This window comes from Carcharhinus amblyrhynchos, unplaced genomic scaffold (genome assembly GCF_965287045.1).
Source record: "Carcharhinus amblyrhynchos unplaced genomic scaffold, sCarAmb.v2.hapA scaffold_825, whole genome shotgun sequence".
In the NCBI taxonomy this organism is placed as follows: Eukaryota; Metazoa; Chordata; class Chondrichthyes; order Carcharhiniformes; family Carcharhinidae; genus Carcharhinus; species Carcharhinus amblyrhynchos.
In genome coordinates, this window is record NW_027650565.1 from 23930 (window position 1) to 47967 (window position 24038).

The 24038-nt window shown below is 50.9% G+C and overlaps 2 protein-coding genes across 2 annotated transcripts; one reads left to right on the forward strand and one right to left on the reverse strand.

The window, feature by feature from the left end:
* Window positions 1-1212: 1212 nt before the first annotated feature.
* On the reverse strand, window positions 1213-13849 carry dhps (deoxyhypusine synthase). Its single transcript, XM_080184611.1, has 9 exons — window positions 13655-13849; window positions 10541-10705; window positions 9100-9221; window positions 8429-8525; window positions 6688-6774; window positions 5737-5842; window positions 5311-5414; window positions 2701-2826; window positions 1213-1854 (listed from the first exon to the last, which is right to left on the reverse strand). Exons 1-9 carry the CDS (start codon window positions 13847-13849, stop codon window positions 1759-1761), a joined length of 1098 nt encoding a protein of 365 aa, XP_080040737.1. The 3' UTR covers window positions 1213-1758.
* Window positions 13850-18848: 4999 nt separating this feature from the next.
* Window positions 18849-22310, forward strand: LOC145340181 (guanine nucleotide-binding protein G(I)/G(S)/G(O) subunit gamma-7-like). Its single transcript, XM_080184613.1, has 2 exons — window positions 18849-19722; window positions 22016-22310. Exons 1-2 carry the CDS (start codon window positions 19630-19632, stop codon window positions 22139-22141), a joined length of 219 nt encoding a protein of 72 aa, XP_080040739.1. The 5' UTR covers window positions 18849-19629; the 3' UTR covers window positions 22142-22310.
* Window positions 22311-24038: the final 1728 nt, after the last annotated feature.

Consider the following 24038-nt stretch of genomic DNA (forward strand, 5'->3'; position numbering starts at 1 on the left):
AGGAGAAAGGAGGGGGGAGAGAGGAGGGGGGGAGAGGAGAGAGGAGGGGGGGAGAAGAGGGGAGGGGGGGGAGAGAGGGGGGGGAGGGGGGAGAGGGGGGGAGAGAGGGGGGGGGAGGGGAGAGAGTGGGGGGGAGAGGAGAGAGAGGGGGGGGGAGAGAGTGGGGGGGAGAGGAGAGAGAGGGGGGGGGAGAGAGTGGGGGGAGAGGAGAGAGAGAGGGGGGGAGGGGGGAGGGGGAGAGGGGGGGGAGAGGAGAGAGGGGGGGTGGAGAGGAGGGGGGGAGAGGAGAGAGGAGGGGGGGAGAGGAGAGAGGAGAAAGGAGGGGGAAAGGAGGGGGGAGAGGAGAGAGAGAGAGAGGGGGGGAGAGGAGAGAGTGGGGGGGAGAGGAGAGAGAGAGGGGGGGAGGGGAGAGGGGGGGGAGAGAGGAGAGAGAGAGGGGGTGGAGAGGAGGGGGGGAGAGGAGAGAGGAGGGGGGGAGAGGAGGGGGGGAGAGGAGAGAGGAGGGGGGGAGAGGAGGGGGGGAGAGGAGAGAGGGGGGGAGAGGAGAGAGGAGGGGGGGAGAGGAGGGGGGGAGAGGAGAGAGGAGGGGGGGAGAGGAGGGGGGGAGAGGAGAGAGGAGGGGGGGAGAGGAGGGGGGGGAGAGGGGGGGAGGGAGGGGGGGGGTGCGGGGGAGGGGGGGGACAGGAGAGGGGGGGAGAGGAAAGAGGGGAGGGGGGAGAGTGGGGAAGAGTGGTGTGGGGGAGAGTGGGGAAGAGTGGTGGGAGGGGGAGGGGTGGGGGGTGTGGGGAGGGGGGGAGTTGGCGGGGGGGGGGGGGGGGGTAGGGTGGTGTCGGCGGGAGGGTCTGGGCACGGTGATATGAGCTAATTTGTGTTTCTTACGTCAGGATTTCCTGTGAATGAAACAATAGCTTCAATCCATTCAAACCCAAAACTTTCCAATGGTTTTCACAAATAGATTTTATTCATATCCCAGGAAGCAGCAGCCAGACTTTAAATAAATTAACTAATAATTAGCAAACTCCTCCAACATGCAGCAGTCATTCATCATCGTTGATGGGTTTATTCTGAGGCCTGGACCAGCCAGCCTCCTCCAGCATTCCCTCCCCCCCCCGCCATGCCCCTGCCTGTGTTCTCCCCTCTCTCTTCACCCTGCGCCCCTCCCCACGTTCTCCCCTCTCTCTTCACCCTGCGCCCCTCCCCACGTTCTCCCCTCTCTCTTCACCCTGCGCCCCACCCCGTGTTCTCCCCTCAGCCAGACAGTTTTGGGAATAGATTTCTGATCTTGGGTTGTCTGTGGGAGAGCTCCTTGCCTCTGGTGTAAGTTACCCTGGAGTTCCACCGTCATCCAGACTGATGTTAACTCTTAACTGTAATTCTGCAGCTATTCCCTCAATCCATGTTCCTGGAATACAAGGTGCATCATTGCCCTAGTCTCCTGATTCCCTACAATTACCACACCCTCCCCGACCCACATCTCTCCCCGACCCACATCTCTCTCTCTGGCAAAGCATAAAGCAGACAGTAAACTTGAATTTTGTCCACATGAAACTCAAAGCAAACCTTCACCTCGCTCAGTGATCGCTCACCCTCTGCATTCTCCCACACGGACCCAATCACTGACTTTGGGAAATGGATTGTTCCCAGGGCAGCAGCACTCTATTCTCATGGGAAAGGCTGGTATCCCACACCAGCAGGACAGGTGGCAGTAGCAGCATTCGAGCACTGAACCTACAGAACCCAGGGAGCGCAGCTCAGCAACTAAAGCATCTTTGACTGAGGGGAAAATGCACTGACGCTGCGAGCAAATGTTTCAGCAACTAATAGAGGGAAGACCAGAGTGGCATCAGCACAGACCTAGGAGAGAAAGAACAAGACATTAACACACAATCATCGTTTGAGACCCTGCCCATCAGCCCCTCCCACTGAGCTAGGGTCACCCTGAGAGACATTACAGTGTGTGACTGATCCAGGGTCGGTGACAGACATTACAGTGTGTGACTGATCCAGGGTCAGTGACAGACATTACAGTGTGTGACTGATCCAGGACTGGTGACAGACATTACAGTGTGTGACTGATCCAGGGTCGGTGACAGACATTACAGTGTGTGACTGATCCAGGATTGGTGACAGACATTACAGTGTGTGACTGATCCAGGGTCGGTGACAGACATTACAGTGTGTGACTGATCCAGGGTCGGTGACAGACATTACAGTGTGTGACTGATCCAGGGTCGGTGACAGACATTACAGTGTGTGACTGATCCAGGGTCGGTGACAGACATTACAGTGTGTGACTGATCCAGGGTCGGTGACAGACATTACAGTGTGTGACTGATCCAGGGTCGGTGACAGACATTACAGTGTGTGACTGATCCAGGATTGGTGACAGACATTACAGTGTGTGACTGATCCAGGGTCGGTGACAGACATTACAGTGTGTGACTGATCCAGGGTCGGTGACAGACATTACAGTGTGTGACTGATCCAGGGTCGGTGACAGACATTACAGTGTGTGACTGATCCAGGATCAGTGACAGACAGAGACACTGTGACTGAGCCAAGTTAAGTGAGAGATTGATATTACACTGAGCTTTGTGTAATTGCACGCTGAATCAGAGTGTGTAAGTGGGTACCCTGCTCCTTACACTGATGGTAATGTCTGGCAAAATTTCACCAGTTACCTGAGCAGCCAAAACTCACCTTCACAGGTTTTGCATCCATGCGGATTTTACCCCAAGAAACAGCTTCATCCGGACGGGCTCCAGAATCTGAGCCATCAAATTCCTGAGCAGTGTTCACATACACAGAATAATCTGCTCCATTGCGCTGTTAATGAGAGGGAAAGAAAATATAAATCAACAGGCGAGAGATTACTGAGGGTCAACGGGAGAGGATTGAGATTATTGGGAGAGAGACTGGAATCAACGGGAGAGGATTGGGTTTATTGGGATCAACAGGAGAGGACTGGGTTTATTGGGAGAGAGATTGGGATCAACAGGAGAGGATTGGGATCACAAAATCTGAGGACAGAACAAATTTAAAGGCTTTGTGTTTGAATGCACAAAACATTCAGAACAAAATGACTTGAGTTAACAGTGCAAATAGAGACAAAGGAATTGGTGATTATTCCTGAGACATGGTTACAAGGAGACCAGGTCTGGGAATTGGATATTGAAGGGTGCTCAGTATTTTGGAAGGAAAAGGAGGTGGTATAGCTTTACCAGTGCAGGAAGGGGATTAGTGCTGTAATGATCAAAACACTGTGAGATCAAAATATGGAATCAGTCTGGGTAGAAATAAAAAAAGCAAAGGAAAGAAATACCCTATGGGACTCATCTATAGGTCCCCAATCAGTAATTCTGCAGTGGGGAACAGGAAATACTGGGGGCTTATAAAAAAGGTAGAGCGATAATCACCAAGGCGATGACCTAGTGGTATTGTCACCAGACAATTAATCCAGAAACTCAGCCAAACTCGGGGCCTCGGTTCAAATCCCGCCACAGCAGTTGCTGGTATTTGAATTCAATAAAAACTATCAGGAATTAAGAATCTATTGATGACCATGAAGCCATTGTTGGAAAAACCCATCTGGTTCACTGATGTCACCTTCAAATCTGCCATCCTTACCTGGTCTGGCTTACATGTGACTCCAGAGCCATAGCAATGTGGCTGATTCTCAATTGCCCTCCAAGGGCAAATAGGATGGGCAATAAATGCTGATACGGAGATGCCGGCGTTGGACTGGGTAAACACAGTAAGAAGTCTCACAACACCAGGTTAGAGTCCAACAGGTTTATTTGGTACCAAATAAACCTGTTGGACTTTAACCTGGTGTTGTGAGAATTCTTACAATAAATACTGGCCCAGCCAGCAACGCCCATGTCCCACAAATGAATAAAACAAAATTAGGCTGGATTAATCGAATTGGCAACGGTAGCCTTGGGGGAAAGTTCATTGAATGTATTCATTGTTTCTAGGAGCAATATGTTGAGGAATCAACCAGAGAGCAGACTATTCTAGATTTGAGGAGGGATTAATATGACTTCATATTTAAGGATCCTCCAGGGAAGAGTGATCATAGTATGGTGGAATTCAAGATTCAGTTTGAGTGTGAGATCCTGGAGTTCCACACTCGCGTTTTGAAGTTAAACAAAGTTAATTATGTTTGCATGAGGACAGATTGGCCCTAATGGACTGGGCAAAAAAGTCCAAAGGTAGGACAGTTGATGAGCAGTGGCAGATGTTTAAGGAGATGCTCAATTCCTCCCAACTAAAATAAATCCAGAGGAAGAAATATTATAAGATGGGGGAAAACATCCATGGCTAAGCAAGAAAGCTAAAGACAATATAAAGACAAAAAATACATATCACAAAGGCCAGTGGCAGGCTGGAAGACTGGAAAACTGCTTAAGATCAAAAAAGAGTTACTAAAAAGTAACAAAATAGTAAAGGCAAATTACAAAAGAAAACTAGCAGAAATTATAAAAGCGGATAGCAAAAGCTTCTGTGAGTATATAAAAGGTAAGAAAATAGCTCAAATGAACATTGGTCTCTTGGAGGAGAAGACCGGGGAGTTAATAATGAGGAACTGGTGGAGACGCTAAATCAATATTTGCCTCAGTTTTCACAGTGGAGGACACGAGTACCATCCCAATAGTAACAATTGATGCAGAGGAAATAGAAAGGGAAAAACTTAGATCAATCATCATCAATAGGGAAATAGTACTCAACAAACTGTTGGGACTTGAGGCAGTCAAGTCTCCAAGGTCTGATGGCCTCCATTCTAGGGTATTAATGGAAGTGGCAGCAGAGATAGTGGATTCATTGGTTATAATATTCCAAAACTCCCTGGATGTAGGAAAAGTTCCAATGAATTGGAAAAATGTTAATATAACACTCATTCAAAAAGGGTGGGAGGCAGAAAATCATAGACCAGTTAGTTTAATGTCTGATGTTGTGGAATTGTTAGAATCCACTATTAAGGAAGTAATAACAGGACATTTAGAAAGTCAAAACGCAATCCATCAGAGTCAGCATGGTTTTATGAAGGGTAAGTTGTGGTTTTATGAAGGGTAAGTTGTGTTTGACTAATTTGCTAGAGTTCTTTGAAGATGTAACAAGTGAGGCGGATAATGGGGATCCTGTAGATGTAGTATATGTAGGTCGAGAAAGGGTTGGGGGAGGTTTGACAGAGAGGTAGGAGAACGTTGGGAGAGGGTCAAAGAGGAGTGAGAGAGTCAGGGAAGGGGTAGGAGATGGGCGGGGCAAGGGTCAAGGGAAGGCCAGGAGAGTTTCTCTGGGGTCACTGACCATGAGGTTTGCGTTAGCGATATGATGCTTCACCACACCCCCACCCAGAATGATCATTCCGGTTCGCTTGGCGTAAACGGCCATGTTGTTGATTCTGCGGATATCTGGATCAGGAAAAGCAAACATCATCAAATTTCTGTCTGGGTCTCACTCCCCTCCCCCCTTCCAACCCCGTCCCCTCCCAAACTCTCTCCCCCACCCCAACCCCAACCCCTCCCAAACTCCCTCCCCCCAAATCTCCCTTGTCAACAACACCCTATGATCCCATCCAAAACATGGTGCACCATTAATAACCATCCCCCTCACACACGGAGCACCATCAATAACCATTCCCTCTGCCCCCCCCCACCCCCACAGTGCACCATTAATAACCATCCCCCTCACACACGCTGCAACATCAGTGATGATCCCCCAGCCCATTCACACCTTCAACAATATCGAGCACCAGTCCAGGGTTCCTGTACGAATGGAAATAGATCATGTCACCAATCGAGCCGTCAGTGAGAGCTGGGCTGAAGACAGGAATGTTATTCTGCAACACCAAGAGACACAGAAACTTATTGAAACACCGTCACAGTGAATACAGAGCAAAACTCCAGCCGCACAGAGGAGTGGGAACTGTATTCAGGGATTGGGGGAGAGGGAGGGATGTCGGAGGGAGAGTGTGGGAGTATATGTGTGCACTCTGGTACAGGGTCCACTGAGCAGGTCAGACTGGGGTACAGTGATAAACATGGGAACTCACACACACACGGATAGCTTTCATTTACAACAACATCTTCAACATAGAAAATACCTCACCGTCACTGACAACGTGATCAGTGACCACAAATATGGTCCAACGATGCTCATTCTGTACAGCATGGACCGTACGGTGCAGTCTGTACAGCACATTCTGCACAGTGCAGTCTGTACAGCACAGCCCGCACATGGCTTCTGGCTGCCCAAGGTATATATAGTGAAATTCTGCCCATCTAGGACTAGAGGTCAGAGCACCAGCCTGAGGTAACAGGTAGATCTGGGAGCTGCTGCCATAATTCTGGAATCTGACCCCATGTCTGTGGATGATGTGACCAAGGTGCAACAGGTAATGCGGAAAAGCAGAGGTAAAGGACAGGTGTGGAGGTAACAAGGGAAGGAAAGGAGGTTACAACTCAATAAGAGACAATCCCACTGAAGCAGACTGTGGAGGGGGTGGGCTGCTGAACCATGTCAAGAGGGGAATGCCTCGCACTCACTGTCAGAGTGACTTTAGATTGGATTGATTCAGTGCTGTGGCACCATCAGAAATCGGACAGATTCAAACAGGCAGCTGCAGTGGAGATGGAGGATTGGGAGGAGCCAGGGAGAACGAGACAGTGACTGAACACTCTGTACCTTAGAAGCCCAATAATAAACTGACTCCGGATTATCAATCTCCTTTCCAAGTCGAGCAATCACCTTTGATGGAGTCCATTTCATTCCCTGTGACAAGGCAGAGATTATCATCACATCAGACAACAAACACATCGCCACATCACAAGGTCACAGACAGAATTCTGGTTTTAACTAATAACAGAGAGAGGATTCCCTCTGGAGCTCGTTATTGGTCCCAGAGTTACAGACTGAGCTACCCAGATAGAAAACTACCCTCTGGAAAATCTGTACAAAAGTAAATCATCTTCACTCGATAGTTTTGGTATATAACTGTGGAAATAACAGGGTCATTTTTATCTGCTTATCTCTGGTGTCTCTCTGTCGGAGGGCCACTCACTAACTGACTACTGTTGGATCCTGACATTATCCAGACCGGAGAAAGACTGTATCCCGGAAAACACAGCCATACATGTTCATTACCAGAGAAACGCGTGGAACATCCTCACTGACTGCTCAAAATTCACCAAGCACACAGCAGCCAGAGCAGCAAGTCCAGATTACAGCATCCACTGAAAGCAGCAGCTGTACAGCCCAGATCTACACTCCAGCTGGGGTATACTCAAAAGTATACTGTAGTACACCGGGGCAGGGGGGTGGGGTACGCCTGGGCCGGAGGGAGTAGGGTACACTCAGGCTGAGGGGGTGTGGTGTGCCAGGGCTATTGGGGTGGGGTGGGGTACGCTCAGGCTTGGGGGGGGTGGTGGTGGGGTATCTTCAGGCTGGGGGGGGTGGTGGTGGGGTACTCTCAGGCCATGGGAGGGGGCGTTTGGGTTGCAACATGATGCTTTCTGTATTAAGGGGAGGGTTTGATCCGGAGGAGGGGTGAGTAAACTCGCCCTCGCGTCACTCCCTCCATGCTGGGACAGCAGAACTCAAGACAGGTGAGAGAGTGAAATCAATCCCATCCATTCAAGCTGTGCCCGAGTGAGAAACAGGGAGGCCATTCAGCCCCTTGGCCTTCTATCATCAAATCAGATCCTGAATCTGTTCCTCAGCTCCTGCTCCAAATCCGCTGTGTGTTCCTCCGAAACAAAAACCAATCCACCTCCGAGTTGAAGATAAATCCGGGGCATTCTGGAGGACAGTATTTCGCCTTTCCAGATTCTCGATTTCACTCTGATACTGACTGGTTCCGATTTAAATAGCCTGCCCTGGATTCCTGGGGAAGATTATGAGGGGTACGGACAGAGTGGATAAGGAGCAGCTGTTCCCCTTCACTGAAGGGTCAGTTATGAGGGGAGACAAGTTCAAGGTGAGGGACAGGAGGTTTAGGGGGGGATGTGAGGAAAACCTTTTACCCAGGGGGTGGTGAGGGTCTGGAATGAGCTGCCTGGGATGGGGGTGGGGGCGGGATGCCTCACATCCTTTAAAAAATATCTGGACGAGTACTTGGCTCATCGTAACATTCAGGGCTATGGGCCAAGTGCTGGCAGATGGGATTAGGTGGGCTGGCCAGGACCTTTCATGTGTCAGAACAAACTCAATGGACTGAAGGGCCTCTTCTGCACAGTAGGAAGGAGTTTCTCTCTATCCAGCCGGTGTTAGAGAGCTCGCTCACTCCCTCAACCCTCCAAACTCCAGGCAATGCATTCCAAGCTGGTATAAACTGCTCTCATGTTTTAACCCCTTACACTCGGGACTGGACCTGATAAGAAGCTTCAATTCACTCCCAGTCTAGCTAAAGGATAAAGGATGATCTCACCTGTTCATTCTGTTCCAGAACCATCTGATCCAGTATGGGCATCACCCAATCCTCAAATTTACAGTAGTTTTCATTTGGAACCAGGAGATTTCCAATTCTGTCAAATAATTACCAAATAATTTACACCAGATTCAAGATAAAACATCAGCTGTCTCAGGAGTGAGTGCTCTGTCGGTCAGACAGTAACAGTTCCCTCTGCCTGAATTATACACTTCCTCCTTCTTCCCCCAGTCCCTGCTGCCCCAGGCTGTCTCCGGTACCTTGTCCGAGGGAGCTGGATGTCAGAGACAGTCTCAGCAACAATCAGGACATCAGATTCTCAGGGTCACAGACTGACTGAGGATCCCGAGAGAGCGGAGACACTCCCGAGAGGGGTACAGACCAGGGGGGGTTGTGGTAGACCCGGGCTGAGACTAGGAGAGGCGACTGTTCGTTTTGTCTGAGCGACTGGGATAGGCTGACCCTGTGACTGAAGCTGGGATCCCCATTGCTGGCAGTGTCTTGGTGACAAACACAATACTACAGATGACAGGTCAGTGAGACAGGAACAGAGACAGTCTGAAGGAGCTGTGTAGAGAACAGACTGTTACTCCTGATATAGTGCCTGTACTCCCACTGAACCCATGATTCACAAATCCAGTTGGGAATGACTGTCCCAGGGTGGGGAATACCTGTTAATGCCATTATCACGGAGCTCCTTCCCTTTCAGACTGAAATCTCCCAGGAAGGTTGGAGCGAGACACTTGATCAGATCCTCTTCTACACCTCCTGCTGTGGTCACCACACAGTCAACCTACAGAGAGAGAGAGTGAGACAGAGAGTGAGAGAGAATAAGACAGAGTGAGAGAAAGGGAGCGAGTGAGAGAGTGAGACAGAGTGAAAGAGAGAGTGAGAGAGTGAGACAGTGAGAGTGTGAGAGAGTGAGTGTGAGACAGAGAGAGAGAGAGTGTGAGAGAGTGAGTGTGAGAGAGAGTAAGAGAGTGAGTGAGAGAGAAAGAGAGTGAGAGAGAGAGTGAGAGAGAAAGTGAGTGAGAGAAAGAGTGAGAGAAAAAGTGAGTGAGAGAGAAAGTGAGTGAGAGAGATAGTGAGTGAGAAAGTGAGTGAGAGAAAGTGAGTGAGAGAGAAAGTGAGTGAGAGAAAGTGAGTGAGAGAGAGTGAGTGAGAGAAAGTGAGTGAGAGAGAAAGTGAGTGAGAGAGAAAGTGAGTGAGAGAAAGTGAGTGAGAGAGAAAGTGAGTGAGAGAGAAAGTGAGTGAGAGACAAAGTGAGTGAGAAAGTGAGTGAGAGAGAAAGAGTGAGTGAGAGAAAGAGTGAGTGAGAGAAAGAGTGAGTGAGAGAAAGAGTGAGTGAGAGGGAAAGAGTGAGTGAAAGAGTGAGTGAAAGAGTGAGTGAGAGAGAAAGTGAGTGAGAGAGAAAGTGAGTGAGAGAGAAAGTGAGTGAGAGAAAGTGAGTGAGTGAGAGGGAAAGAGTGAGTGAGAGAAAGAGTGAGTGAGAAAGAGTGAGATAGAAAGAGTGAATGAGAAAGAGTAAGTGAGAGAGAAAGAGAGAAAGAGTGAGTGAGAGAGAAAGAGAGAGAGAATGAGAGAGAGTGAGTGAGAGTAAGAGAGAGAGCGACAGCAGGCCAGAGTGGGCGAGAGAGAGTGAACGTGAGAGACAGCGAGAGAGAGAGCAAGTGAGAGAAAGAGCAAGTGAGAGACAGAGATTGAGAGAGAGAGAGAGTGAGTGAGAGAGAGTGAGAGAAAGAGAGTCACATCAGGAGGAGCCAAATGTCATTGTGCAGTCCCAATGTTAAACTGCTCCCTCCCTCAGCTACCCCAGAAAAGCTGATGGACTGAGGCTCCCAGTATACTCCGAGTGGTATCCAGCACACAGTGGGAATGAGCTGTGACACATTCTACAGGCCTCACTGACTGTTTCACATGCACTCTGAGATTCCTGAGAGATGCCAGGATCCATGGAACCAGCACACTCAGGAATTCTGGAATATACCGCTGGCTGGTCATTGTGAGTTCACCCACTCTCTAATCCCAGTGATTGCACTGGTCAGGATGTTACATGAACTAACTGACCAACAATGCTATGGGAACGCCAGCAGGCTGTGGGTTTGATCGTACCATGTTGTGCTGCACCAGGTAACGGATAGTTTCACGGATTCCGGAGCTGATGAGGTTGGAGGTGTATCCCAGGAAGATGGTGCAGCCTGACCTCTCTCTCTGACATGGGTTCAGGTTGATGGTGTTCTGTTCATCTTCATCCAATGGCTCCAACTTCTTCTCAATCTGAAAACCAACATTCAGACATTAGGTTCCCAATTCCCCTGCAGAATTCCTCCTCCACTCCAGCTTAAACAGGACACCTCCTCATTTATAAACTGTTCTGCCAATTCTAGAATCCCAATGAGAGGGAACAGCCTGTCAGCGTTAAACTCTCCCTCAGAACCTCATACATTTCCATAAGATCATCTCTCATTCCTCTTAACTCAAATGAGTGTAGGCCCAACCTCTCATTCAGGAATCAGCCTGGTAAACCTTCTCTAAACTACTGACCATTGCAAATAAATCCATCCTAATGCAAGGAGTCCAAAACTACATGTGGGTTTCCATTTGCCTTCCTAATCACCTGCTGCAGAAACATGGAAATACAGATAATAGGAGCAGGAAGAGGCCATTCGGCCCTCTGAGCCTGCTCTGTCATTGATCATGGCTGAACATCCAACTCAATAGTCTGATCCCTCCATCCCCCCTTATCCTTTGCCCCCTTCACCCCGAGTGTTATATCTAACTGCTTCTTGAAAACATACAATGTTTTGGCCTCGACTTCTTTCTGGTAATGAATTCCACAGGCTGACCAGTCTCTAGTGAAGAAATGTCTCCTCACCTCTGTCCTAAACAGTCTACCCTATATCCTCAGACTGTAGCCTCTGGTTCTGGACTCCCCCACCATCAGGAACATCCTTCCTGCACCTACTCTAGCTTCCCTTCAGTGACTGTGTATGAGGACACCCAGGTCTCATTGCACATTGCCACTGTTTACTAAATGTCTTGAAAAATTCTTTGATAACGGATTCTAGAATTTTCCTCACTACCAACATCAAGCTTACTGGTCCATAACAAAGAACAGTACAGCACAGGAAAGGACCCTTTGGCCCACTAAGCCTGTACCGACACATGGCATCTTTCTAAACTAAAGACCTTTTGCCTCTACATGGTCCATATCCCTCTACTCACTGTCTCTTCACATATCTGTCAAGATGTCTCTTAAACTTTGCTATTGTATCTGCTTCTACCACCTCCTCTGGCAGCACATTCCAGTCACTTACCATCCTCTGTGTAAAAAAAAACTGCCTCTCACATCTCCTTTAAACTTTCCCCCTTTTACCTTAAACCTACGCCCCCTAGTAATTGATATTTCGACCCAGGGAAAAAGACTGACTATCCATTCTATCCTCGCCTGAAGCATTTTGTAGGCTTCTGTCAGGCACACCCCAGCTTCCAATATTGAAGTGAAAACAAACCTAGTTTCTCCAATCTCTCCTCATAGCTAATACCCCTTACCAGGCAACATTCTGGTAAACCTTTTCTGTAATTCCTCCAAAGTCTCCATGTTTCTGGTAGTGTGGTGACCAGATGCAAGCTTACTCTCGTACTCTATCATCCCCTTCTTCATCAGTCCCTTGTCCTCCTTTGCGGAATTCTAAACTGCTCCCAATCCTCAGATCTGCTGTTTTTCTTGGCCTATTTGTATGTCTCCCTTGGATCTAATACTATCTCTAATTTCCCTTGTAAAACAAGGTCTTTCTGGTTTTACTTTTGTGCCAGACAGGGATAAACAATTGTTGCAGTTCACCCTTGAACGTTTGCCATTGCCTCTCCACCGTCATCCCTTTAAGTAATGTTTCCCAATCTATCACAGCCAGCTTGTGCCTCATACCATTGTAGTTTCCATTACTGAGATTCAGGATCCGAGTCTTAGAATCAACCACGTCACTCTCCAGCTTGATGAAGAATTTGATCGTGTTATGGTCGCTCTTCCCCAAGGGTTTGCTCATAACTAGATTGCCAATGATTCCTTTTTCATAACACGGTACCCAATCTACAATGGCCTGCGCTCTAGCTGGTTCCTCAACATTCTGGTCTAGAAAGCAGTCCTGTATACACTCCAGGAATTTGATTCTCCCAATCTATATGCAGATTAAAGTCACCCATAATTACAGATGTTCCTTTATCGCATTCATCTCTGACTAATGTCATTCCCAACGTCACCACTACAGTTTGGGGGGGTTCCATATACAACCCCCACTAATATTTTTTGCCCTTTGGTGTTTCAATCTAAATAGATTCCAGATTTTCAAAGCCAGTATCCTTCCTCATCATTGTGTTAACCTCCTCTCTAACCAGCAACATAACTCCACAGCCTTTCCTGTTTTCCCTGTCCATCCTGTACCTTTTGTAATTCATGTACCAGAGGCCCCAGTTCCCTCTTACTACCGAGTTCTGCGATCTCTCTCCACGTAAATCACATTCTGCTTTTCTATTCTATGCCACAGTAGACAAGTTCACACTTGCCCACATCATACTCTATCTGCCATTTTCTTTGCCCACTAACTTATCTACATCCCTTTGTCAACTCTAAAACTTCCTCACAACTTATTTTTCTCTTTGTATCATCAGCAAATTTGAACTTAAACACAGTCTGTTCCTTCCTCCAAGTCATGGATATAGATTGTAAACAGTTGTGACTCCAGCAATGTTTCCTGTGGTACTCCACAGTTTGCCAGTATGGAACTGACCCATTTATCCTGACTTTGTCTGTTAGCCAATTGTCTATCCATGCAAAAACACCAGCCCTGATCTCATTTATAACCGTGCAGAGAGGAAAGGGCAGGGGGTTGGGGGAAAAGTTAGACCAGAATTTCCTGTTCTAACTCCACCAGGCTCTGGCTGATTATTGCCGTCAGATCTCAGGCAATGTTTAGCCATGTTCTAACTCTGTTTTCACTCACACAGTGAGCTGATCTTTGTTGCATTTAGATAAGAAATAGGATCAGGAGTAACTAACCCATTTATCTTTCGATTCTGCATTCAAGCATCTCGTTGCTGATTTTCCGCACCATTTCCATCTCCACCACCACCACCGCCCCCGTGCCCCCACCCCCACAATCCCACTATCCATCAGTTCAGACCTCTGATAACCACCGTGAAGGGGTGTGTAGACTTCCTGACATTTACCATGGTGTTAATTTGTTCAACAGCCTGCCCAAAGCTTGTAGCCTGGTATCCGGTGGTGAGATAGGACTGCATCAGCGCCTGATAGTCAATGCCTCTGTTAAAATCATAACCTTTAACCTGCAGGCAACCCTCAGGAATTGTTGCGCTTGGCTTCAGAACCGCATCCAAGGCAACTGGAGGAACCGACCCAGCCATCCCTGGTCACAGCGGCTCTTCCAGTTACTGAGACAGAGAATGAGGGAGAAAAAAGGTCACAGTTAGACACTGACTGGAAACAGAGACCCCCAGTTTAACAAAGAGACCCCCAGATTGGCACAGAGACCCCTGGACAGACGCAGAGACCCCCGGACTGACGCAGAGACCCCCAGACTGATGCACAGAACCCTGGATTGGGGCAGAGACCCCCGGACTGACGCACAGACCCCCGGATTGGGGCACAGACCCCCGGACTGACGCACAGACCCCTAGATTGACGCACAGACCCCCGGACTGACGCACAGACCCCCGGGCTGACGCAGAGACCCCCGGGCTGACGCAGAGACCCCCGGACTGAAGCACAGACCCCCGGACTGAAGCACAGACCCCCGGATTGGGACAGAGACACCCGGATTGACGCAGAGACCCTCGGATTGGGGCAGAGACCCCCGGATTGACGCAGAGACCCCCGGATTGGGGCAGAGACCCCCAGATTGACGCAGAGACCCCCGGATTGACGCAGAGACCCCCGGATTGGGGCAGAGACCCCCAGATTGACGCAGAGACCCCCGGATTGACGCAGAGACCCCCGGATTGGGGCAGAGATCCCCGGATTGGGGCAGAGACCCCCAGATTGACGCAGAGACCCCCGGATTGATGCAGAGACCCCCAGATTGGGGCAGAGACCCCCGGATTGATGCAGAGACCCCCAGATTGACGCAGAGACCCCCGGATTGGGGCAGAGACCCCCAGATTGACGCAGAGACCCCCGGATTGGGGCAGAGACCCCCAGATTGACGCAGAGACCCCCGGATTGGGGCAGAGACCCCCAGATTGACGCAGAGACCCCCAGATTGATGCAGAGACCCCCAGATTGGGGCAGAGACCCCCGGATTGGGGCAGAGACCCCCGGATTGATGCAGAGACCCCCGGATTGATGCAGAGACCCCCAGATTGGGGCAGAGACCCCCGGATTGACGCAGAGACCCCCGGATTGGGGCAGAGACCCCCGGATAGACGCAGAGACCCCCGGATTGGGGCAGAGACCCCCAGATTGATGCAGAGACCCCCAGATTGGGGCCGAGACCCCCAGATTGACGCAGAGACCCCCGGATTGGGGCAGAGACCCCCGGATTGGGGCAGAGACCCCCAGATTGACGCAGAGACCCCCGGATTGGGGCAGAGACCCCCGGATTGACGCAGAGACCCCTGGATTGGGGCAGAGACCCCCAGATTGACGCAGAGACCCCCAGATTGGGGCCGAGACCCCCAGATTGACGCAGAGACCCCCGGATTGGGGCAGAGACCCCCAGATTGACGCAGAGACCCCCAGATTGGGGCAGAGACCCCCAGATTGACGCAGAGACCCCCGGATTGACGCAGAGACCCCCGGATTGGGGCAGAGACCCCCAGATTGACGCAGAGACCCCCGGATTGGGGCAGAGACCCCCGGATAGACGCAGAGACCCCCGGATTGGGGCAGAGACCCCCAAATTGACGCAGAGACCCCCGGATTGGGGCAGAGACCCCTGGATAGACGCAGAGACCCCCGGATTGGGGCAGAGACCCCCAGATTGACGCAGAGACCCCCAGATTGGGGCAGAGACCCCCAGATTGACGCAGAGACCCCCGGATTGGGGCAGAGACCCCCAGATTGACGCAGAGACCCCCGGATTGACGCAGAGACCCCCGGATTGACGCAGAGACCCCCGGATTGGGGCAGAGACCCCCAGATTGACGCAGAGACCCCCGGATTGGGGCAGAGACCCCCAGATTGACGCAGAGACCCCCGGATTGACGCAGAGACCCCCAGATTGACGCAGAGACCCCCAGATTGACGCAGAGACCCCCGGATTGACGCAGAGACCCCCGGATTGGGGCAGAGACCCCCGGATTGACGCAGAGACCCCCGGATTGGGGCAGAGACCACCAGATTGACGCAGAGACCCCCAGATTAACGCAGAGACCCCCGGATTGGGGCAGAGACCCCCGGATTGGGGCAGAGACCCCCCAAGATTAAAAGAGTGACATTGGATCTGGTTCCTCGCGTCCGTATCCCCGGGCCCGAATCCCCCGGCGCTGGGCCCCCGGTTCCCCCGGCGCTAGGCCCGGATCCCCGGTCTCTGTTTCTCTCACCCGCGAATCGAAAGGCCCAGCCAGGGAATGAAACCGCGCATGCGCGGCACCGACAGCGTGAAGGGGGTGTGGGGGGCGGGGTCAGTGCGTGGGGCGGGGTCAGTGCGAGGGGCGGGGTCAGCGTAAGGGCGGGGTCAGCATGAGGGGCGGGGTCGAGCCAGCGTGAGGGGCGGGGTCAGTGAGGTGGGTGGGGTCAGTGTGAGGGGCGGGGTCAGTGGGCAATATGGGTCAAGTGGCTCCTTCAGCCCCAGTGAACACCCGGGGGTGGGGGAGGCGATGGCCGAGTGGTTTTATTGCTAGATTATTAACCCAGAAATTTGGCTACTGTTCCGTGGACCCGGGTTCCAATCCCGCCATGGCAGATGGTGGAATTTAAATTTCTAGTTTATTTATTAGTCAAGAGTCAGTTTACATTAACACTGCAATGAAGTTACTGTGGAAATCCCCTTGTCGCCACACTCTGGCGCCTGTTCAGAGGGCGAATTTAGCACGGCCAATGAATCTTTCCAACTGTGGGAGGAAACTGGAGCATCCGGAGGAAACCCACGCAGACACGAGGAGAAGGTGCAGACTCTGCACAGACAGTGACCCAGCTGGGAATCGATCCTGGGTCCCTGGTGCCGAGGGGCAGCAGTATGAACCATTGTGCTGCCTACCAATAACCCTTCCCATCTGACTCCTCCCTGGAACCTTTGTTCCAGCTCTTTGTCAATGTGATGTTTTTATTTTGGGTCAAGTGTGGTCAGAGTTTTGATCATGGGGAGGTGATGATGGCCCAGTGGTATTATCACTAAAATGTTCATCCAGAAACTCAGCTCATGTTCTGGGGACCCAGGTTCGAATCCCACCACAGCAGATGGTGGAATTTGAATTCAATAAAAAAATCTGAAATTAAGAATTTACTGATGACCACGAAACCATTGTCGATTGTTGGAAAAACCCATCTGGTTCACTAATGTCCTTTAGGGAAGGAAATTTGCCATCCTTACCCAGCCTGGCCCATCAATAACTCCAGAGCCATATGGATGGTTCTCAACTGCCCTCCAAAAGCAACTACGGATGGACAGTAAATGCTGTAAGAAGTCTCACAACACCAGGTTAAAGTCCAACCTGTTTATTTGATAGTAAATCCACAAGCTTTCGGAAACCGTGTTCCTTCGTCAGTTGCGTGGAAGGTTCTGATCGGAGAAGGGCATATAAAGTCACACACAGTTTACAGTCTTTACAGCTAACCTGCTATTCAAGTCTTAAAGATGCAGACAGTGTGAGTGGAGCTAGCATTAGCATAGGTTAAAGAGATGTGTATTGTCTCCAGATAGGACAGTAGGTGAGATTTTACAAGGCCAGGCAAGTTATGGGGGTTACAGATAGTGTGACATGAACCCAAATAAACTGGTTGGACTCTAACCTGGTGTTGTGAGACTTCTGTGTTTACCCCAGTCCAACACTGGCATCTCCACATCAGTAAATGCTGGCCAGCCAGAGATGCCCATATCCCAGGAAGGAATGCAGGGGAGGGGGGTCTCTGCCCGTGACCTGGGATTGTTTTCTGATTTCAGAGATTAAAAATTAACAGGAAACATCATCAGGGAGATAATGAAATGAGTTCCTCGACAGTTGGAGTTCCTGATGCCTTTCCAACTCCATTCAATCCCAAACACAGAAGTTTGAACATCTGAGTAGAATGATGGGAGCTGAGGGACTCTGATGGATTAGAAGAATTCCAGAGAGAACTTATTTTTAAAACAAAGAATGTATAAATAAGCAGCAAGCGGGAGTAGATGGAAGGATTTGTTTTTGAAGTCTGACATTTAACTGTAAAATCCCTCGGTGTGCTGCTGCTCCTGAAACATTTCAAAGAGCTGGTTCCTGTTGTGTAGCCCTGGGATTCAGTGAGGGATCTGGGACAGGGGCTGTGGGGCGGGGAGAGGCAGTGAATAGCAGCAGCTGATGTGACAGGTTGTGGATGGTCCCCTCTCTCAAATCCTTCCTCATCTCAACTGTAACTGGAAGAAAAATCAAGATTTCATTCCCGGTGATTTACCTACACTGTCTCTTCACAGCTAGAGATTTTGCTTTGCTCTCTGGTAAGCCACATGTAAGCTTTGAAACTGATGAACAAAATCAGGATTCCTTGGTTTGAACAGGACGAGGGAATGGGAGCAGGCTTCCGACATCAGGAGCACTGGCAGGGAGATAGATGTGTGCCTGTTTTATGTGTCCACTTACTGGAGATGGTTTCTGGGCTACACTGGGTGAGCTGAGGCAGTAGCTGGTGGGATGGGACTGAGGCCACGTGAAGTGATGAGACCCGGAGTTAAATGTCTAAGCAGTGTAAAGGGAGTTTTATTTGGGTGGGGTGGCTGAGCAGAGACCTGGGCTGGTGGACCTGCTTAATAAATACATTGTGAGCTGGAGGAAGCTTGCAGAATTTTTTGTAAACCCAGGTCCTCACTGGAGATAATACTGAATATTCAGTGTGGCTTCACCCAGGACAACAGGCAGAGTTCACAGAGGCCTGACTTGTCCCAATGCCGACAGAGGTACCTCATTCCAAACAACTGCCTGATCCTGACCGATTCCTGGATAGACTGAGTCGGTTTGGATTATATCGGCTGGAGTTCAGAAATCTTGATGTGGATGTGCCGGTGTTGGACTGGGGTAAACACAATAAAAAGTCTGACAACACCAGGTTTTAGTCCAACCGATTTATTTGATAGTAAACTCACTAGCTTTCAAGGGGTTTCCCTCTTCACCTGACGAAGAGGGAGTCCCCTCGAAAGCTAGTGAGTTTACTATCAAATAAATCGGTCGGACTAAAACCTGGTGTTGTCAGACTTTTTACTGTGTTCAGAAATCTGACAGGGGATCTCATTGAAACCTATAAAATTTTAACAGGGCTGGACAGGGTAGATGCTGGAAGGATGGACATTGGTGAGGGTGTCCCGATCCAGGCATCACAATCTTCAGGATACAGGGTAAACTGTTTAGGACAGAGGTGAGGAGAAATTTCTTCACCCAGAGAGTGGTCAGCCTGTGGAATTTGCTATCACAGAAAGAAGTCGAGGCCAAAACATTGAATGTTTTCCAGGGGCAGTTAGGTATAAGACTCGGGTTGAAGAGGGTCAAAGGATCGGGGGGAGGAATCAGGTTATTGAGCTGGCTGTTCTGCAATGATCATTCTGAACAGCAAGCAGGACAGGCTTGAAGGCCTGAATAGCTTCCTCCTGCTCCTATTTTCATTGTCTCTTCCTGTATAATAGAGACAAGGCTAATGAATTCTTACTGAATGTTAATGGCAGGGTGCAGTGTTCTAGGTCATCCCTCTATTATCTGCCTTGTTTAGGTTCACATTATCCCAATGGTGTTAAAGCTCGGTGTCAGTGTAGCTCCTCCATCACTCACTGCCTGTCAGACAGACTGGGATCTAAACCAGGACGTGCATGAGAGACTGATGTCTCAGTACATTCTGGGGATGCATTTCCAAAATATTCTGTTGCGTTTGCTGAGATATTTTTGGTAATTTGCAGATTGACGTTCGCAATTGTCCTTCAGATTCCTCGGTGAGCATCACTCTCTGTTCTTCTGTTTGTTCCAGCCTGTTATTGGGAAATAACCAAAGACGGATCCCAGAGTGTCACAAAATGACGTCCAAAACGATCATCACAAGCCACATTGCCCAGGCCAGGAAAGCTGTGGAACAACTTCGTATGGAAGCTGGGATGGAGCGGATTAAAGTAAGCAATATTACCGACTAACCAATCATCCCTGCCAGAACTACTGAGCTATATTAGCAATGAGCAGATAGCTGAAAACAGGATTTAATCCCGGATACAAACCCGGGCGGTGAGATAACGGGGATTTAATCCCGGATACAAACCCGGGCGGTGAGATAACGGGGATTTAATCCCGGATACAAACCCGGGCGGTGAGATAACGGGGATTTAATCCCGGATACAAACCCGGGCGGTGAGATAACGGGGATTTAATCCTGGATTTAATCCCGGGCGGTGAAGGATTTGATCTCTGAAATCTCTTGCTTTCTAACAGGCCAAAAGGTTCTCCGTATATTTATTCTGGGTTAAATTGGAAAGTGTTTCCATTCACCTGTTATTTATTCTCATTTCTAAAACTCTCCATTTCACCTGCACTGACAAAAATGTTTACAAATAAACTCAAATATCTATTCCCAACTTCTGTGTAAGTGCCCAGAATCACATTGAACCTGCGGCTCACACTGATTCAGTTCAAGTGTAGAAACTTCACATGAGCCTCCTTCACCTCCCTCTGCCTCTCCCCCTCACTGTATCCTTCACCTCCCTCTGCCTCTCCCCCTCACTGTATCCTTCACCTCCCTCCCTCTGCCTCTCCCCCTCACTGTATCCTTCACCTCCCTCCCTCTGCCTCTCCCCCTCACTGTATCCTTCTCTCTCTCTCCCTCTCCCCCTCACTGTATCCTTCTCTCTCCCTCCCTCTCCCCCTCACTGTATCCTTCTCTCTCTCTCCCTCTCCCCCTCACTGTATCCTTCTCTCTCCCTCCCTCTCCCCCTCACTGTATCCTTCTCTCTCCCTCCCTCTCCCCCTCACTGTATCCTTCTCTCTCCCTCTGCCTCTCCCCCTCACTGTATCCTTCTCTCTCCCTCCCTCTCCCCCTCACTGTATCCTTCACCTCCCTCCCTCTCCCCCTCACTGTATCCTTCTCTCTCCCTCCCTCTCCCCCTCACTGTATCCTTCTCTCTCCCTCCCTCTCCCCCTCACTGTATCCTTCTCTCTCCCTCCCTCTCCCCCTCACTGTATCCTTCACCTCCCTCCCTCTCCCCCTCACTGTATCCTTCTCTCTCCCTCCCTCTCCCCTCACTGTATCCTTCTCTCTCTCCCTCTCCCTCTCCCCCTCACTGTATCCTTCTCTCTCCCTCCCTCTCCCCCTCACTGTATCCTTCTCTCTCCCTCCCTCTCCCCTCACTGTATCCTTCTCTCTCCCTCCCTCTCCCCCTCACTGTATCCTTCACCTCCCTCCCTCTCCCCCTCACTGTATCCTTCTCTCTCCCTCCCTCTCCCCCTCACTGTATCCTTCTCTCTCCCTCCCCCATGTCTTGTTCCGGATTCCGTTAACTGCATCATCATTATGCCCCCAGTTGTTGAAGGTGAGTTCCAGATGCCCCCCCCAGCTCCGGAATAGAGAGGTTTCTCCTCAGTTCCCGGTTGGATTCTCAGTGGCTGCCTTATTGATTCCTGTTCAGGCTGCTTATTCTCTCCAGGGAGCCGCAGACTCTGGAACGGGCAGGAGCCCCAGAATTTAATAATCAAAGTGATTAATGTGGGACTGAGTGAGTGGGAATGGCGAGTGGCTGATAATCAATATTCATCCACGATGATCGATCCACTCAGCTGGGAGGAGATTCACAGGGTGTCCCATCTCCCTATCCCCCCCTTCCCAAAACTCCCCCCTCCTTCCCCTCCCTCTCTCCTCCTCTCCTCCCCGCCCTCATTTCTGTCCCCACACTCCCCCGCCCCTCCCCTTTCTCCCTCCCCCTCTCCCTTCCCTCCTCACACTCCCTACCACCTTCCTGAAACTCCCCCCTCCCTCCTTCCTCTCCCACTCTCTCCCTCGCCCCTTCCCACTCTCTCCCTCGCCCCTTCCCACTCTCTCCCTCGCCCCTTCCCACTCTCTCCCTCGCCCCTTCCCACTCTCTCCCTCGCCCCTTCCCACTCTCTCCCTCGCCCCTTCCCACTCTCTCCCTCGCCCCTTCCCACTCTCTCCCTCGCCCCTTCCCACTCTCTCCCTCGCCCCTTCCCACTCTCTCCCTCGCCCCTTCCCACTCTCTCCCTCGCCCCTTCCCACTCTCTCCCTCGCCCCTTCCCACTCTCTCCCTCGCCCCTTCCCACTCTCTCCCTCGCCCCTTCCCACTCTCTCCCTCGCCCCTTCCCACTCTCTCCCTCGCCCCTTCCCACTCTCTCCCTCGCCCCTTCCCACTCTCTCCCTCGCCCCTTCCCACTCTCTGTCCAATGATTCTCTGTTCTTGTTCCCAGATTTCCAAAGCTGCGGGGGATCTGATGCGTTACTGTGAGGATCACATAACCAGTGACCCACTGCTGACAGGAATCCCCACCTCAGAGAATCCGTTTAAGGATAAGAAACCCTGCATCATTCTGTAACAAACTGGAGAAGACACTCAGTGAACCCCCAGCACCCACTGGATCTACACCCCACCCCCAGCACCCACTGGATCTACAGCCCACCCCCAGCACCCACTGGATCTACAGCCCACCCCCAGCACCCACTGGATCTACACCCCACCCCCCAGCACCCACTGGATCTACAGCCCCCCCCAGCACAGCCCAACCAGAACAGGCTGCACAAGGGTGGGTACATAGAGAGGTGGCGATGAATGGGGGTGGGGGTGAGGGGGGGGATGTTGGGGAGAGTGCAGGGGGTGGAGAGAATGTGGGAGTGGGGAGAATGCGGGGGAGGTGAGGAGAGTGTGGGGGGTGTAGGTGCAGGAGGGGAGAGGGTGGGGAGGGGGGGGGGGGGAGGGGGAGCAGAGGGGGGTTATAGGGCTGGAACATGTTTCTTGACGGTTGATGTAAATGAAGTTTGAAAAGTAAAGCTTGTCTGACCCTCGGGTCCGTTCTCATTCTCTTCCTGGTTTCAGAGACATTGGCAATCACATGGGTATTGGGGCAGGGGAGGTGCTGGCAAGACAGTCAAATCATTGGCACCAGGTCTGCGTCAGGTCAGAGTCTGTCTGTGTGGAGACTGCACATTCTCCCCGTGTCTGCATGGGTTTCCTCTCACACTCAAGGTGTGCGGGTTTCCGTGGATTGGCCATGTTAAATGCGCAGGGTTATGGGGATAGGACGGAGGGGAGGGCCTGGGCGATGTGCTCTTTCTGAGGGTTAGTACAGACTCGATGGGCCTAACAGCCTCTGTCTGTACTGTAGGTTATTCCCACTCAGCACAGACTGCTCCTCTCCCACAGTCTAAGGCTAACAGAGGAAGATGTGTGAACCTCGAAAACACAGCAATCTGTTCAGATATTTTATTTTAATTGACAATATTCTCCCATTTCAGTGACATACTGCAGTTTGTCCGTCATTTCCCCTTTTCCTGAGCTGGTGCTCTGGGGGGAATCAGAGTCCACCCACTGCTGCTGGAGCTCCTGGAGAAACCTTTCCCTCAGCCTCAATGTGACATGACTGAGACAGGGTACAGGCAGCGTACAGACTAGCCGCACTGTCTGTGTGGATAGGGTACAGGCAGCGTACAGACTAGCCGCACTGTCTGTGTGGATAGGGTACAGGCAGCGTACAGACTAGCCGCACTGTCTGTGTGGATAGGGTACAGGCAGCGTACAGACTAGCCGCACTGTCTGTGTGGATAGGGTACAGGCAGCGTACAGACTAGCCGCACTGTCTGTGTGGATAGGGTACAGGCAGCGTACAGACTAGCCGCACTGTCTTGTGGATAGGGTACAGGCAGCGTACAGACTAGCCGCACTGTCTGTGTGGATAGGGTACAGGCAGCGTACAGACTAGCCGCACTGTCTGTGTGGATAGGGTACAGGCAGCGTACAGACTAGCCGCACTGTCTGTGTGGATAGGGTACAGGCAGCGTACAGACTAGCCGCACTGTCTGTGTGGATAGGGTACAGGCAGCGTACAGACTAGCCGCACTGTCTGTGTGGATAGGGCACTGGCAGCGCACAGGCGGAGTACACAGCAGCATTACTGTCTGTGGGTAGGGCACCTGCAGTGTACAGACAGCGTACAGGCAGAGAACACACCAACCTCACTGTGTGAATAGGGCACCCACAGTGTACAGGCAGAATACACACCAGCCTCACTGTCTGTGTGAATAGGGTACCTGCAGTGTACAGGCAGAGTACACACCAGCCTCACTGTCTGTGTGAATAGGGCACCCACAGTGTACAGGCAGAGTACACACCAGCCTCACTGTCTGTGTGAATAGGGCACCCACAGTGTACAGGCAGCGTACACACCAGCCTCACTGTCGAGTGCAGACTCTGCATCTTCCACAGGAGAGCCTCAGTAT

Bases quoted from the DNA above. Each gene is read 5' to 3' on its own strand.
- dhps (XM_080184611.1), bottom strand. From the start codon at position 13,849: ATGGCTGGGTCGGTTCCTCCAGTTGCCTTGGATGCGGTTCTGAAGCCA. The intron at 5,843-6,687 runs GTACAGAGTGTT...TTGGTGTTGCAG, and splicing joins TTTATTATTGGGCTTCTAAG to AATAACATTCCTGTCTTCAG. The intron at 5,415-5,736 runs GTGTGAATGGGC...TTCCTGATCCAG, and splicing joins GGTGCTCGATATTGTTGAAG to ATATCCGCAGAATCAACAAC.
- LOC145340181 (XM_080184613.1), top strand. From the start codon at position 19,630: ATGACGTCCAAAACGATCATCACAAGCCACATTGCCCAGGCCAGGAAA. The intron at 19,723-22,015 runs GTAAGCAATATT...TCTTGTTCCCAG, and splicing joins CTGGGATGGAGCGGATTAAA to ATTTCCAAAGCTGCGGGGGA.